Genomic DNA, 17,613 nt, shown 5'->3' with positions numbered 1-17,613 from the left:
CCTGGGTGACAGGAAAAAGGAAGTCACACATCATCAGCTAACCTACCAAACACTAGGCAAACGACAAACATCGTGATAAACTGCCCCCTTGGAAATCACTACAATCTCACAGAGACGAAAGGGAAATATTTCCATTTATTTAAAAAAGAATGTGTAAACCCTTTGCCACGTGTGCATTTGTAAAAGGTTTCCGAGCGGATGAAGTTGTAGTTTCACCAGTATGGCAGAGCTGGTAATCGAGGGATCATTCCTCAGGGGTTGGAGAGTCTAGGACAAGATTCAAGATTCTTTTATTGTCATGTAAATAAAAACAGGTGTACAAATGACACAAAATTTGCTTTCGTCTGCTGAAAGGCAAACTGATTCGCCACCAGCAGAAATTACAGATCGCCCCTTACAGAGAAAGTGTCTGTGGATTCACCTCCCGCAGCCACACAGACTCCAGTCCAAACCATTGGCCACCCGAGCTCCAGATCCGAACCTTTAACATGGTCAGGAAGCCTTCAGTGCCCTCGGCACCCTCTTGGATCCTGGTTCTGATACCTGGCATCAGTCTTGCACAACTTCAGGATAGAAGGGCAGCAATCTTAGAATAGGGAGGCGCAGAAATTTCTTCAGCCAGAGGGTGGCGAATCTGTGGAACTTGTTGCTACAGAAGGCTGTACAGGGTGTATTTAAGGCAGAGGTTTATAGGGGTTCTTGATGAGCCAGGGGATCGAAAGGTTATGGGGAGGAAGCCGGGCAGTGGGGCTGAATGGGGAAATGGATCAGCTCCTATGTGTTATGGTCTTATTTACACTCGCCAGGTGTCCTGCTAACAGTCACGAGGAGGGACAGGCACACACCACAAGGTCACAAGATACAAGAGCAGAAGTAGGCCAATCAGCCCATTGGGTCTGCTCCACCATTTAATCATGAGCTGATCTTTATCACTCAGCCCGACTTTCTCTCCATAATCCTTGATGCCCTGACTAATCAAATACCTGTCAATCTCTGTCTTACATACACCCAATGACCTCGCTTCCACGGCCGCCCGCGGCAACAAGTTCCACAGACTCTCGATCCTCTGACTCAAGAAAGTTCTCCACATCTGTTTTAAATGGACACCCTTTTATCCTGAAATTGTTGCCTCTTGTCATAGACTCCCCAACCACAGAAAACATCCTTGCCACATCTACTCTGTCCAGGCCCTTCAGCATTTAAAATACCTTTATGAGGCCCCCCTCATCCTTCTGTACTCCAATGAGTACAGTCCAAGAGCCATCATCAGTTCCTCATTAGTTAACGCTTTCATCTGAACCCTCTCCAACACCAGCACATTCTTTCTCAAATAAGGTCCCAAAACTGTACTCAGTACTCCAAGTGAGGTCTCACCAGTGCTTTATAAACTCAACATCACATCCCTACCCTTGTATGCTGTTCCTCTAGAAATGAAGGCCAACATTGCATTCGCCTTCTTCAGCACCAACTCAACCTTTAGGGTCCCCTTGCACCTCCAAAATTTGAATTTTCTCCCCATCTTGATAATAGTCCTCTCATCTATTTCTTCTACTGGAGAGTATTGCAGTAAGCTTTCCAACATTGTACTTCATCTGCCACCTCTTTGCCTGTTCTCTTCGACGGGAAGTGGGTTCAATCACGAGGGAGGGGAGGACAAAGACTGATTGCAGAGCTCTTTCAAAGTGCCAGCGCAGACATAATAGGCAAAAGAGCCTAATTCCTGCACTGTGTTTGACATGTAGATGAATGAAGAAAGTCATCTCCTGGTGGTTGTGGGCCTGAGCTACTCTGCTGAGTGAAGCTCTCCTCCTCTCTTCGAAGGGAGTTCAGTGAGAGTCTCTCTCACTCCTCCCCATCTGCACCCCCTGCTGATCTCATTCTCTGTGTTCTCACCCAGTCTCACTTCCACAGGGATTTTCTGCTCTTTGCTTATTCCTTGAAGAAGGACTCAGGCCCGGAATATCTGCAATATATTGGTGTGAGACTAGCTGGGTTCCTCCAGCCTTTTGGTGTGTTTTTACTGAGCTAATCTGCTGCCTGACAGCTGGGGCAGGATGGCCTAACCCATACAGCAATGCCAGTCCATGTCACCAGCTCCGTGCCCCGTCTCCGCTGCCGACGATTTAAAGTCAGCAGCGGTGACCGTGAGCAGGGACATTGAAGAGAGTGGTGGGGGAGAGGGTGGGGGTGTGCGGGACATATGTACAGGCATAGCCCCACCCCCTGCACTCCCTATCACCATAATCTGGAATCGCTCCCCACACTCAACTCCTTGCTTCAATTCTGACCGCCAAACACTTACACCGCTCACAGTGAGCTGGGATTCCAACGTAGTGATCCCAGATGGGCTGTTTTCCCACCTAATTGGAGATAGGCCGCAGGAAAATCTGAACACTTGAGAGTTTTTGGGCCCCTTTTAAGAATTTTTGCTTTTATTTTGGACTGAAGTTTCATGTCGTGAAGTGAAAGGAGGAACAGCGGAACGATTGTTGCAGTAAAAGTGGCTCAGCTGGACCAGGACGCTCAGAGGACCAGGCAGAGAGGTGCAGTGGCGGGCTCAGAGGACCGGGCAGAGAGGTGCAGCGGTGGACTTTAATTTGGAGGACCCTCACCTTTGACCAAAATCACACGTTAGTAGTATAGGGTGGCCAGATATCCGGTTTTAGGCCAGTCTTTTGAGCCCTCTGTCCTCCGTCCGGCACTACCTCAAGCTGGATGTTAATTTGTCCTCCATTTGGGGGTGTAGGACCTACACCCCCAAATGGAGTACAAATTAAGGGGAAGAATCCACAGAAAGGGCAAGGGAGGAGGCGGGGAACTCTTACCTGTGTCAAATGTGGCTTCCCAGGATCCGTAGGCCATGCATGGCCATGTTTCTTCTTGCGTACATGCGTGGTTGGTTAGTTTTACCGGGGCCGGTTGACAGACAGGGGCAGGGGACGAGGGGGAGTTGGGCTGGTTTTGGTGCCTAATTCAGCTTTAAATTTTTTTGGCCTCTGGTGACACTATTCCATGGGTGCCTCTGCTGTACACAGGTGGACGTGCCCCACACCAGCTCCCTCCCTCCCCCACACCCTCTCCCACCACCTCCCTCTTTCCCTCCTCCACACCCTCTCCCTCCCAATGGCATTCCTACCCACACCCTCCCTTCCCCACACCTCTCCCTCCTCTCACCTCATCACCCCCTCTCCCTCCCTCTGTCCCACCATCTCCCTCCCTTCTCACCCCCTCACCTCCTCCATCCCTCCTCACACCCCATCACCACCTCCCTTCCTCCTCTCGACCCATCACCACTTCCCTCCCTCCATCACTCCTTCCCTCTCTGCCCCATCACCACCTCCCTCCCTCCTCTTGCCCCACCACCACCTCCCTCCCTCCTCTCGCCCCATCACCACCTCCCTCTCTCCTCGCCCCATCAACCCCTCCCTCCCTCCCTCTCTGTGAATTAATCCCCTCTTACTGTTGCTGCCGATCCCTCCAGTTCAGAGTGAGCCTGCATCATGCAGGACCCCATCACCCTGGTCCAACCCTCTTCTCACCACTCCCCCGGGGCATAAGGTAAAGAACTCTGCAGTCTTGAGGTTTGAGAACTTTATGTGGTTTTAAAACCTCCCTGATGTTCCCTCACCATAAAGCACATCAGGGCCATCAAAAGATCCATCTGCACATGGAATCACCCCTTTTCTGCATTAAATGTATATTTATCTATCCTTTGATGTTATTACCTCTTTTTCTGCCTTGGCATCGTGTGGTAATTTAACACTGTTGGACTATCTTGTGTAGCTACAGATACTGCTGGTGACCCCACACCATCAACTCCCTGATGACTGCCCTAATCCCTCCACCAACCAGCCAATCCTTCAGTGCTGTCCCCTGTGGTCTGGAGCCACTTTAACCCCCTCCTCCCCCCCCCCCCCCCACCCAGTTCCACCTCTACCCTCCACACACTATCTTCACTGGGTCCTCCTGAATCCTCACCTCACTCTCAACCCTCACTGACTGAATTGTTTAATAACATTTACTGAGATACAGAGGAAAAACTTGGCTTTGTACACTTGTCAGCCTTAGCACAGCAAGTACAAAAGGTCAGTGAAAAGATGCATAATTTTCCCAATGAGAGATCTGTTAACAGTAGAAAGAAACTGTCCTTGAATCTAGAGGTGTGTGTCTATGCAGTGAACTGGAATTCACTGTCTGTGTGGTGTTTAGATGGCTGGTTCCTCTCTCACCTACTCCAATATAAAACCCTAGTTTTCCTACCTTACCTCAGATTTACCTGAGGACTATTATGTCTACCGGCCATTGATTGTAAGCTATTAAAAGCGTGTTTGTACTCCTCACAAGTCTCTGAGTGCAATCAGTCATGCTAGTCTTCAAACTCAATGATCTCATGCACGGTGAGAGGAGTAGGAGAGTGATCAGGGTTGGACTGGTCCATGAATAAGTTGGCTGCTTCCCTGAGCTGCAGACGGAATCGATGGAGAGGAAGGAGGTGTGTGTGCATGTGTGATGAGCTGAGGCCCATTCACAACGCTCCACAGTTCCTTGTGGTCTTTATTTAAAACTTACCCCTGTGGCTGAGTGTTTGTGGTCAGTTGGGGAGTGGGGGGTGGGGAGTGTGGTCAGGGATTTGTGGTCAATTCCCAGGGGGTGCAGTTGGGATTTTGGGGTCAGTTCCCAGTGGGTGCAGTCAGGGTTTTATGGTCAGTTCCCAGGGGTGCAGTTGGGATTTTGGGGTCAGTTCCCAGGGGGTGCAGTCAGGGTTTTGTGGTCAGTTCCCAGGGGGTGCAGTCAGGGTTTTGTGGACAGTTCCCAGGGGGTGCAGTCAGGGTTTTGTGGACAGTTCCTGGGGGGGGGTGCAGTCAGGTTTTGTGGTCAGTTCCCCTGCGAGGACAGGGGGGTTTGTGTGGTCATAGTTTGGTCAGGTAACCCAGGTCTGAGCTGGTTTCATCATGCCGTACTGAGCCAGTGCACAAACGCTAACTTAGTGGGAGGTTGAGTCCCAGTCATGGAAATGAACCTGACAGGCCAGGCTGAAGATCCGATGCTGAGTGATCAGGTTAATGAGTCAGAGGAAAACAAACCCCATGTCTCAAGTCAGGAAACCAGTGAGCAGAGATGCGCCCTTGTCCGCTATGCTCGGAGCTGCTCTTATTATCATAGCAGCAATCTGCAAGATGAGGCTTATTGGTCTGATACCAGAGTTGAGTGGTTCTAACCACCAGGAAAAGGTGAACAGAGGAGAGGATGATGAAAGGTTCAAGAAAGGTTTTGCTGTTGAACAAGAGAGTCACTGTTGCGAATTAAAGGGAAGCTGCTTTCACCAGAGAATGGATCATGTGGAACAGCTTGCAGATGCAGGGATAGCAGAGAGGAGGTATGGGGAGCCTGGAAAATGATGGTGGAGGGAGCAGCGTGCTCTATCCCCACACAGGACACAAGACAAATTGCACTCCCCACGCCATCCCAGACCCACTTGGATGGGATTCAGCTCTTCCTTGTGCAATAGTTGGGCAGGAATGGGTCAGTTCCTGGGCTGGAACAGTGCCCTGAATCTTGTAGTCAGAGAGGGTTATGGTTGGAGCACAACAAAGGCCCTTCAGCCCCACTTGTGTGCTAGCCTTCATCAACTCATGTTCTGGAGAAGCAAGCCATGGTCAACAGTGTTCATTTAAAAGCATCCAGGTGCAGGAGATGGCGCCGGGTGCGAGAGGTGGTTTTGGGTGTGGGAGGTGGTGCCAGGTGCGGGAGAGTTTGGGATTTGACATTGAGGATTTATAAGGCACTGGTGAGACCTCAGAGTATTGTGAGCAGTTTTGGCCTCCTCTTTTAAGAAAGGAAGAGGGGACGTTGGAGAGGGTTCAGAGGAGGTTCACAGGATGATTCTAGGATCGAAAGGGTTATCATATGAGTAACATTTGACAGTGCTTGGACTGTACTCGTTGGAATTTAGGAGAATGGGGGGGGGGGATCTCATTGAAACATTTTGAATGTTGAAAGGGCAGGACAGAGTAGATGTAGAAAGGTTGTTTCCCATGGTGGGAGATACAAGGGTGGGCAACCTTTCAATTTTTAATTTAGACCTACAACATGGTAACAGGCCATTTCAGCCCACGAGTACATGTCGCCCAATTAACCTACACCCTCGGTATGTACTCGTGGGCTGAAATGGCCTGTTACCGTACTGTATATCTAAATATTAAAAGGTTGCCAACCCTGGAAGAGGGCACAACTTCAGGATTGAAGGGCATCCACTTACAACAGTGATGCAGAGGAATTTCTTCAGTCAGAGGGCAGTTGTGGAAGCCAGGTCATTGGGTGTATTTAAGGCTGAGATTGATTGGTTCTTGATGAGACAGGGCATCAGAGGTTATGGGGAGAAGGCCGGGCAATGGGGCTGAGTGGGAAAATGGATCAGCTCATGATTAAATGGTGGGAGAGTCTCTATGGGCTGAATGGGCTATTTATGCTCCTATGTCTTATGAACTTATGGAGATGGTCAACCAACGCAGAAGTAAAAACACACAGAAATGCTGGAAGAACTCAGTTGGTTTTGCAGTGTGCACAGGAGGTAAAGATATATTACTGATCTTTCGGGCCTGAGCCCTTCCTCAAGGTATAAGCAAAGAACAGCAAAGTGTAAGAATAAAGACTGAAGAATGGGAGGGAAGGGTGGGGTAGAGTCCAGACCAGCAGACTAAAGGTGTTAATTGGATATGTTTAGGGGAGAGGTGAGAATTGATTTTGGCACTGTGAAAGGAGACAAGGCAAAGGGAAGAGAGTGGGAGAAAGAGAGAGAGAGAGGTGGGTAAAAGGAAATGGGCAGGGAGGGAGTTTGATTGTAAATGGAGAAGTTGATATTCCAGATGGAAGATGAGGTGTTATTCCTCCAATTTGTGGATGGTCTCAGTCTGGCAGTGTATGAGATCGTGGACAGAGATGTCAGAAAGGGAATAGGATGGAGAATTGAAATGGGTGGTCACTGGCAGATCCATGCTATTGCAGTGGACAGAGCCAAGGTACTCAACAAAACGATCTCCCAGTCTGCGTCCAGTCTCTCTGATGTAGAGGAGACCACAGTGAAACCATTGAATGCAGTAGATGACCCCTGCAGGTTCACAAGTGAAATGTTGCTTCTCTTGGAAGGACTGTTTGGGGCCCCGAATGGTAGTGTGGGCTCAAGTGGACCATCTACTGTGGTCACAGGGGTAGGTGGCAAGGAGACAATTGGTGGGGAGGGAAGAGTGGACACAGGAGTGCTTGCTGGGGTGTGGGAGATCATTCTGCCAGGTTTCGATGTCATAATGTTGAAATGTGTCACAGCTGGTGTCACCCCGACATTCCAAATACTGCGGGTTCCACCCGAGTGAACCCTCCTGCTTCCAAGACGAGTTCACCCTGCTGATGGTGGGCAGTGAACAGCATGGTTCAGAACACTGCTTTCTGCTGGTCTAGTTGGGTGTTGTTGGCACTTCTCCTCTGCTCTCAGTCAGGTACAAAAAGCACCAGTTACCGGGAGCTGTAGTGCTTTGAATAGGCAACACCGCTACCCTGCACATGACCTCCCCTCACTGCCACCTGCCCAAGGAGATCAATCCTGGCCCTTATCTCAGCACTGTAGACAGAGGGGAGGCAGAGTAGACTCAGGGGAGGCAGTGTAGACCAGGGGAGGCAATGTTGAGCTAGGGGAGGTAGTGTAGACCAGGGCAGTGTAGACCAGAGGAGGAAGTGTAGACCAGGGGAGGTAGTGTAGACCCAAGTGAGGTAGTGTAGTCCCAAGGGAGGTAATGTAGTCCCAAGGAAGGTAGTGTAGTCCCAAGGAAGGTAGTGTAGACCCCAGGGAGGTAGTGTAGACCAGGGCAGTGTAGACCAGGGGAGGCAGTATAGGGCCCAGGACAACAAGACCATTGCAACTCAACTGTTTAACATTTACTGAGATCAAACACACAGACAAGCAATAAACCATTAAATGTTTGTCCAAGGAATCCATTAGATGGATGGAACATCTCTGAGTGCTCCTCAGTCCCAACGCTGTCAGAGACTTGGCCAACAGCAGTGGTGGATGTTTCCTTCCGCACCCAGCGTGTTCACCCTCCTCTCAATGCCCGCCCCCACCAGGGGAGCGCGCGGGTATCTCGGACCAAGGGATCGCCCTTGTCATGCCTGTGCCCGGGTCTTGTGCCACAGCCGTGAGAAAGGCCATGGGGAACTGGGGCCAGAGGAACACAAGCCCTTCACACCAGGGGTGCCCGCTTCCTGCTCGCACGGTTCTCGGTGGGAGGTGACCATGCTGGTGAGGACAGCAAGCAGGAGCACAGCTGCGGCCACCAGCCACATCACACTGCGACGCTTCAAAGGCTTCGGCCACAGCCGGACAACGAGCTCGGAAACCTCTTCCAACTTACTGTGGGAAAGGCCAGAGGAGAAGGAAGGGGGGGGGGGGGGGGGAGGAGAGGGACGAACAGGGAGAAAAGGAGGGAGGAAAAAAAGGAGGGAGAGAGAGGAAGGTGGAGAGAGGGATATAGAGAAGGGAGAGGGACAGAGAGAAAGGGAAGGAGAGGGTAGAGAGAGAGACGAGGGGAGAGAGGGAGGGAGAGAGAGGGGAAGAGAGAGGGAGTGAGAGGGAGGGAGAGGGAGAGAGAGAGGAGGGTTTTGGCTTAGAGAATGAGAGAAGAGGGAGAGAGATGTTGGAACAGACAGAAAGATGGAGGGAGGGAGGTCAGAGAAAGGAAGATGAAAAGGCAGCAAAGGAGAAGAATAAAAGGAAATGAGGAAGTGACAATAAAAGGGGAGAGAGGAGAGTGGGGAAGTGGGGGGGGAAGAAATGGAGAAGATGGAGACACACTTTACGAATTGCATCCAATCAGTGCGCAGCACTCACTATGTTTCTGGGATGTGCGGGTTGCTCCCCCCCAGTCCCCACCAGCAAGGGGTGGAATTGAGGGGCATGAAGTAGGCAAAGGGCAGGTATCAAACAGGGCACAGGGTGAGGGGGCCCATGGGAGTGAACAGAGGGCATGGTGGGGAGGGTCAGTGGCAGGGGGCCATCAGGGTGGGGGGGGTCAGGGTGTGGGGTCTGAGTGGAGGGGGGTCAGGGATAGGTTCAGAGTGAGGGGGTGCAAATGGAGTGGCGTGGAGGAGGAGGTCAGAGTGGAGGGTGTCAGGGTAGGGGGTCAGGGTGGGGAAGAGCCAATGTGGGGAGGGGCCAAGGTGGGGGGACAAAGGTGGGGTCATAGTGGGGGATCCAAGTGGAGTGGGATCAGGCTGGGGGAGGGGATCAGAGTGGGGTTGTCAGGGTGGGGGTGATGTTGGTTTGGGGGGTTCAGGGAGGATGGCCCATGGAAGCTGGGAGGGAAGGCAATATGGACTGAGATAGAGAGTTCTCTGGTTAGAGATGGTGAATACCCCCTCTCCTGAGGCTGTGGAGGCTCCCTCACTGTGTGTGTTCGAAGCAGAGATCAATGGGTTTGTAGGGATTCAAATATGGATATAATGCAAGGAAATGGGATCAGCCACTCTCTTTGTGAACAGGGCAAGCTCGAGGGGACAAATGGCCTATTCCTGATCCTGCATCCTATACAGGGTTAGTGTAGCTTTTAGTGCCACACTGTTAAAGCGCCAGCAACCTGGGATTGAATCTGGTGCCGTCTGCAACGTGTTTGTACGTTCTCCCTGTATTTGTGTGGGTTTTCCCCAGGGGCTCCTGTTTTCTCTCACTGTTTGAAACATACCGGGGGTGGTAGGTCAATTGGGTGTAATTGGGCAGCACAGACTCGTTGGCGACAAGGGCCTGTTACTGTGCTGCATGTCTAAATTTAAATTTAAAATAAATTATACTGTCTCTTTCTCTCTGAATAGTACCGGGTGGGTCTGAATCACAGTGCATTAACCACAGAGACAGTGTAAGGGATATTCCCGGGGCTCATGCCTCCTGGGGTACGAACACAGGGCAGAACCCACCTGGTTTTCCTTCCCTCCTCGACGCTGGGCTCTTCCTGTGGCTTCTTGCTCGCGTCCTCTGCCCTGCCCACCTCCTGCCGTAGCTCCTTCTGTTCCTGATTGAGTTGGGCTTTCAAGCCTTCTTGGTAACTTGGTGAGAGACAGAGACATTTTACAACAAGTTAGCTAATGTTTGAACGGGTTATGTGGCATTTCATCGCTCACAGATGTACCATTGTTCGCCAGGGCTTCTGATACTGCTGTATAGTACCTGTTTGTATCTCGGCATCTGAATTACCTATAGTCCCTTGCTCTGAAGAATTAGATGAAGTAAATGAAGCTACAGGGCACGATTTTAAAGATTGCTCACGAACACTGAGATCTAGAGATAATGGAAACGAGCAAAGCAGGGAATATATAAAGGACAGAAGATTGGGTAACTTAATGCACAGGGAACAAGTAGTTAAGTCGGGAGGGGGTGGACATTTATAAACTTTGGTTCTGCTGCAGCAGGAACATTGTGTCCTGAGCACAGCACTTTGGAGAGGGCGCAGAAGATCTGACAAATGACCCCAGGGTGAGGTACTTGGGCTCTGAGGATGGACTGGGGTCCTCCCTGGATCAGGAGGTTGTGAAGAGGTCATATGATGTGGCAAAGTTGTTTCCCCTGGTAGGGGAGTCGAGGACAAGAGGGCACAACTTCAGTTTTGAAGGGCGCCTGATTAAAACAGAGATGCAGAGGAATTTCTTTCGCCAAAGAGTGGTGAAATGCTGGAATTTGCTGCCACGGGCGGCTGTGGAGGTCAGGTCATTGGGTGAATTAAAGGCAGAGATTGACAGGTATCTGAATAGTCAGGTTATCAAAGGTTATGGGGTGAAGGTACGGGAGTGGGGCTGGGTGAATCAGCTCATGATGGAATGGCGGAGTGAACTTGATGGGCCCTCAATCTTGTGCTGATTTTGATGTTCCCACCAAAAAATCCAAAACCCTCCCTACCTCATAACTCTCTATTTTTCTTTCTTCCATATGCCTGTCTGTCTCTTAAATTCCCCTATTGTTCCAGCCTCCACCACCCACCCCCGGCTTCCCTGTATTCTGCAACTATTTTGCTCCCTAGGCCGGGCTAAGTGCCGGGGCGGGGGGGTGCTGATGACAGGGCTTAGGGGCTGAGCGGGGTGGGGGGGGTGTAATACCCGATGTGACGTTCCACGTACACTGTACAACTTCCTCCCTCTGCCTTACCAGACTAACACACCTGCTTATAGTGCATTTGTGAGAACCTGGTCATTCATGACGCAGAGGTGCCGGAGCTGTTGGAATCAACAGCGCCCCTCTGAGGTCTGCGCCCTAAGTGGCTGCCTAGTTGGCCTAATGCTAGCACTGGCCCTACCTGGCCATGACAAACTAATCCCAGCTGCCTGCACGCAATTCATAACTCTCTATTTCCTGACTCTCATGTACCTCTTAAGCATTACCAAAGCATCTCCCTCTCCCAGGTACCAAAACATAAATGGCCTTGCCTATCTCCTTTAAACTTTCTCTCTCTCACCTTAATGTTATATACTCTCTAGTATTTGACATTTCCACCCTGGGAATAAAAAAAAACACTGGTAACTTATCCTTTTTATAAACCTCTATCAGGCCTTTAATACTGCAGAGAAGACAAGCCAAGTTTATCTAACCTCTTTCATAGCTAATACACCAACCCAGGCAACTTCTCCAAAGCCTCCTTCCCGTTATGGATGACCAGAACTGCCCACAGTATTCCAAAGTGGCCTAACCAGTTTTTATATAGCTCCAGCACAAAGTGAACTTTCCTATGGCCTGAATATTCTGCACAGACACCCGCTGCTGAGGCAGTCTCACCCTTTGTTGAAAGCCTCCTCCTCAATCTTGGCCTTCGTCTCCGGGCGAGTGAGCTCGACGTGGGCTTGCTGGACATCTGGAGTCAGCCGCTCCGCCTCTCTGTCACCATTCTGTTTCCTGCGGGATGCAGAGGGACTGAGTTCACACTGCAAGCTTATTGTCACAAGAACCGAGATACAGTGAGAAAGTTCGCTTTGTGTGCGATCCAGCTAGTCAACACTGTAATGATGTAGCACCCCCCCCCCCCAGAGGGGGGTGGGCTAATGGAATGGGTTGTAACAGGAAAGGATCGAGGCAGGGACTATTGCAACGATGAAGAAAGATTTGGACGGATCTATGGATAGGATGGTTGAGCGGGATACGGGCCAAACTCAGGCAGGTGGGTCGAGTGTGGGTGGGACATTGTGGTCAGCATGGGCAAGTGGGCTGACCCACTAATATATTCAACTCTTCTTGCCTTCTGAAGGAGAATCCCCACCACCAGCTGTTCAGAGACACACTCCCCCCAAACCTTCCCGAGGATGGCGAGTCGTGCCCGGGTGCGGGACTCACGTTTCAATCAGGGGGCTCAGCATCAGGCTGGAAGGCTGGCCGTTTCTGCTGGAGCTGCTGGGAGTGGTGCTGGACTCCGAGCTGCTGGTGCTGGTGGCACTGTTAGACTCCATCTAAGGTACAACAAGATGAGGCAGCTCGTTACCAACATTGCTGGTCGTCTCAGAAACAATACCTGCCCCTGTGATTACTGCTGGGAATCTCAGCTGACAACGCTGGGTAAACCATGACCTACGCAAGGCTTGGCAACAAGGACTTAATGACCATTCAGCCCTGCTCTTTGCTTAATTCACCAGATCATCACCAGAAATTCTAAGAAAAACATTAACACAAAATGAGACATAGAGTCACCCAGAGTGGGAACTGGCCAGTCGGCCAAACCTGCCCATGCGGACCACAATGTCCCACCCACACATGTTCTGCCTGCCTGTGTTTGGCCAGTACCCCTCTCACCCATCTTATCCACGGATCCATCCAATTTATTTCTTCAACATTGTAATACTCCTTGCCTCAACCACCGTCTCTAGCAGCCCGTTCCATACACCCACCACGCTCTATGTAAAAATGTTACCCCTCAGGTTCCTGTTAAATCTCACTCCACCTCTCCTTAAGCCCATGCCCTCAGCTTACTGATTCCCATGCTCTGGGCAAAAGACTCTGCGCATTCCCTTGATCTATTCCCCTCATGATTTTGTCCACCTCTGTGAGGTCATCCTCCTGTGCACCAAGGAATAAAGCCCCAGCCTGTTCAACTTCTCCCGTAGCCCAGGCCCCTGAATCCTGGCAACATCCTCATAAATCCTCTCTGCTCCCTCTCCAGCTTGACGACATCTTTCCTGCAGCACGGTGACCAAAACTGAACACAGTGCTCCAAATGGGGCCTCACCAACATCAAGTAATTTACTCCTTGAAAAATAAACACAGTTCTCAGTGATAAAAATGTCATCAGCAACTTATCCACAAGCCTCACAAAACAACAATGAAAAAGATGCAGATGCTGAAGATCTGAAATAAAAACAGAATATGCTGTCTCTGTGGGTTTCCTCTGGGTGCTCCGGTTTCCTCCCACCTTTCAAAGCATATGGGATTGTAGGTTAATTTGGATATTAACTGAAGCGGGTCGGGTTTAAATGGCTGAATTGGCTTCTCCTGTGCTGTGAATAAAGATTAAAAGTGCTGAAAACTCTCAAGAGGTCAGGCAGTTTCTGCAATGATGTTTTCAACCTGAAACCTCAACTGTGTTTCTCTTTCAAAAGAGTTGACTCTTGTGATGATGTGTGTTGGTTGAGAGATGAATGTTCAGACAAGGAGAAAGGGATGAGCTCCCATACTCTTCTTTTTTTTTACACTATGAACCATATCAATTAAAATACACACAAACATTTCTCTCTTGAATATACACAGTGGCATTTTCTCCCCTTCCCCCCCCTACTTTCCCTCCCTCCTTCCCAACCCCCTCCCCACCCACTCAACGTTCAACATATACAATACAATAAACCCATTAAACAATGTCATCACACAATGAAAATAAACAAGAAAATTGTGTCATCTACTTTTACACACTCGATCAGTTCATTTCGTCTTCTTCTCATTCTATCATTTTAGGGGGTGGAGGTCCGCGGTAGGCCCTCTCTGTTGTGTTCCATGTACGGTTCCCAAATTTGTTCAAATAATGTGACTTTATTTTTTAAATTATATGTTATTTTTTCCAATGGAATACATTTATTCATTTCTATGTACCATTGCTGTATTCTCAGGCTCTCTTCTGATTTCCAAGTTGACATTATACATTTTTTTGCTACAGCTAAGGCTATCATAATAAATCTTTTTTGTGCTTCATCCAGTTTGAGGCCTAATTCTTTACTTCTTATATTACTTAGAAGAAAGATCTCTGGATTTTTTGGTATGTTGCTTTTTGTGATTTTATTTTATACCTGATTTAGATCTTCCCAAAATTTTTCATTTTCTCACATGCACAAATTGCATGTACTGTTGTTCCCATTTCCTCCTTACAGCGAAACATCTATCTGATAATGTTGGATCCCATTTATTTAACTTTTTGGCCGTGATATATAGCCTATGTAACCAATTATATTGTATCATGCGTAACCTCGTGTTTATTATATTTTTCATAGTTCCAGAGCATAACTTTTTGCATATTTCATTTTTTATCTTTATGTTTAAATCTTTTTCCCACTTTTGTTTGGGTTTATAGCTTATTTCATCATTTACCTTCTGTTGCAGCTTGATGTACATGTTTGTTATAAATCTTTTTATTATCGTTGTTTCTATAATCACATATTCAAAGCTGCTTCCTTCTGGTAATCTCAGTCTGCTTCTCAATTTGTCCTTTAAGTAGGTTTTCAGTTGGTGATATGCAAACACTGTACCATGAGTTATTCCATATTTGTACTTCATTTGTTCAAATGATAATAAATTATTTCCGAAAAAACAATTTTCTATTCTTTTAATTCTTTTTCTCTCCCATTCTCTAAAGGAAAGGTTATCTATTGTGAAAGGGATTAGTTGATTTTGCGTCAATAATAATTTTGGTAGTTGGTAATTTGTTTTTTCCTTTCTACGTGAATCTTCTTCCATATGTTGAGTAAATCGTGCAGTACTGGTGAACTTCTATATTGCACCAGTTTTTCATCCCACTTATAAAGTATATGTTCTGGTACCTTCTCCCCTATTTTATCTAGCTCTATCTTGGTCCAATTTGGATTTTCTCTTGTTTGATAAAAATCTGATAGATACCTTAATTGTGCTGCTCTATAATAATTTAAAAAGTTTGATAACTGCAAACCACCTTGTTTAAATTAACCATTCTGTTAATTTATCTAGCGCTATCCTCGGTTTCCCTCCTTTCCATAAGAATTTCATTATTATTCTCTTTAGTTCATTGAAGAATTTCTCTATTAAGGGAATTGGTAGTGATTGAAATAGGTATTGTATTCTTGGGAAGACATTCATTTTAATGCAATTTACCCTCCCTACACACAATTCTTTCCAATGTTCTAAGTCATCCTGAAATTTCTTCATTAATGGCTGATAATTTGGAGGAGTCACGTGATGGAGTAGTGGCCGGACGGTGAACTCCAGCCCTCTCCAGAAAAGTCGGGAAAAACAAGGGAAAACACAAAGGCACAGAAATAAAAGTTAAAGAAACGTGAGTATAAAGGTGGAAAGAAGATGGCAACAAAAAAAGAAAAATTAAAATCAACGGTAAGAAGAGAGGAAGAGAAGACAACGGAGGAAGAAGGAAAAGGCCTTACCTGTCCGAAGAGGCCCGCTGTGGAGAGAGAAGCCTGCTTCCTCAGGTCAGTAGAAATAGAACTACAAAAATGGCTCGCTGAGCCGAGTAAAAGTGCGCAATCGCGCATGAAAAAAAACACACCGACGGGAGGGGGGACCAGCTGGGGAGTCGATCTCCACAGCCGGCAACGACAGCTGCAGAACACCTGCAGCAAGAAGAGAACACAGAAGACAATGGAAACAAGAAAGAAGAGAAGAAAAGGGCAACAAAGAAACAACAGATGGCCAACCCAGAGGAAGAAGAGGAGGAAGAGTACAGTGAAATAGAAGAAGAAGGGAAAGGCAAGATAAAGGATATACTTTCTCTTGTTAGAGGATACATGGAGTCATTTAAAGAATGGCAGACACAGGAATTTAATGATTTAAGAAGAAGAATAAACAACACAGGAGAGAAAATGAACAAAATAGATATGACCTTAACAGAAATGGGAAAGAAAATGGACAAGATGGAAGAGCGGGCAGTAGCAGCAGAAATGGAGGTAAAAGACTTAAAAAAGAAATTGGAGGAATCTAATAAAAAAGCTATAGAGACACAAGAACTGTTAGCTCAAAAAATAGATATAATGGAAAATTATAACAGAAGAAATAACATAAAGATAGTGGGCCTTAAGGAAGATGAAGAAGGCAAGAATATGAGGGAGTTTATAAAAGATTGGATCCTTAAGACCCTAGGATGTCCAGAACTACAGCAAGAAATGGAAATAGAAAGGGCACATAGAGCATTGGCCTCTAAACCACAACCACAACAAAAACCAAGATCTATTTTAGTAAAATTCCTAAGATATACTACAAGAGAAAAGGTACTGGAGAAGACAATGGAAAAAGTAAGAGAGGGCAACAAACCACTGGAGTATAAAGGGCAAAAAATTTTCATTTATCCAGATATAAGTTTTGAACTCCTAAAGAAGAGAAAGGAGTTCAATACAGCAAAGGCGATTTTATGGAAGAAAGGGTATAAATTTATACTAAAGCATCCAGCGGTATTGAAAATATTTATTCCAGGACAACAAAACAGACTATTCTCGGATCCAGAAGAAGCACGAAAATTTGCAGAACAATTACAAAAATAGACTGAGGGATGAAGACGGGTAATGAGAGTAAAAATGATCACGATTGATATGTATGTGGGTAAAGAGGTATAAGAGTGAATAGATACAATGTGCATACGTGAATGTATCTGTACTTAGAGGAAAATATAGATAGTATAGACAAGAATTAATAAGGGAAGGTAATGGAATAGAGAGAATAAGGAGGGAATTAAAAGAGTGACCTTTGTTACATATGAAAAGCGAAATCTTTTCTGGGGGGTGCTGGGTGGGGGGGGATAGCGGTCACTGCAAAATCAGTTGACGCTTGCGAGTGAATTCGCAAACCCAAAGGAGAGGGGAGATGTGGTTGTCCGACAAGGGATAAAGGACAACTCAGGAGGGGAAGGGGAGATTGGGGATAAAGAAGATATAAATAGGAGAATAAGGAAAATGTTTGATGTTGTAGGAATGTTGTCTTATAAAGAGTTTAAAATAAGAAAACAGAAATGGAAAAGGAGGAAAGGTAATGATAGAAAAACAGAAAGAGAAGATAAACAAAGTATAAAATGGCTACACTGAACTATATGACTTTAAATATTAATGGAATACATAACCAAATTAAAAGGAAGAAACTACTAAATTTACTGAAAAAGGAAAAAATTGATAGAGCATTTATCCAAGAAACACACTTAACTGAATTGGAGCACAAGAAATTAAAGAGAGATTGGGTAGGACATGTAACAGCAGCATCGTATATTCAAAAGCAAGAGGAGTGGCTATATTAATTAGTAAAAATGTGCCATTTAAAATAGAAGAGGAAATAATAGATCCAGCAGGGAGATATGTTATGATAAAATGTCAGCTCCTAAGTAACATAAAAAACAAAGAATTTGGAATTGATTTGGAGGATGC

General features: G+C 47.1%; 1 protein-coding gene across 8 annotated transcripts in view; it reads right to left on the bottom strand.

Moving 5' to 3' along the window:
- Window positions 1-117: 117 nt before the first annotated feature.
- mrvi1 (murine retrovirus integration site 1 homolog) overlaps window positions 118-17,613 on the bottom strand; it is a 123,216-nt gene continuing 105,720 nt past the window's right edge. For 6 of the 8 annotated variants that reach the window (XM_069903771.1, XM_069903777.1, XM_069903787.1 and 3 more), the window contains 4 exons: window positions 12,359-12,471; window positions 11,807-11,923; window positions 9,961-10,089; window positions 7,915-8,404 (listed from right to left, as the gene is read on the bottom strand). In XM_069903771.1, the coding sequence (XP_069759872.1) occupies window positions 8,158-8,404; window positions 9,961-10,089; window positions 11,807-11,923; window positions 12,359-12,471 (606 nt within the window). In that variant the 3' untranslated portion in view covers window positions 7,915-8,157. Of the gene's footprint in view, window positions 268-7,914; window positions 8,405-9,960; window positions 10,090-11,806; window positions 11,924-12,358; window positions 12,472-17,613 lie in introns of those variants that run through there. The other 2 variants (XM_069903808.1, XM_069903801.1) reach the window with 2 other exon arrangements.

The sequence above is a fragment of the Narcine bancroftii genome, chromosome 1 (assembly GCF_036971445.1).
Source record: "Narcine bancroftii isolate sNarBan1 chromosome 1, sNarBan1.hap1, whole genome shotgun sequence".
Taxonomy (NCBI): domain Eukaryota; kingdom Metazoa; phylum Chordata; class Chondrichthyes; order Torpediniformes; family Narcinidae; genus Narcine; species Narcine bancroftii.
Note: the sequence above shows the minus strand (reverse complement) of the source record. Positions and strands in the feature narration are given on the sequence as shown.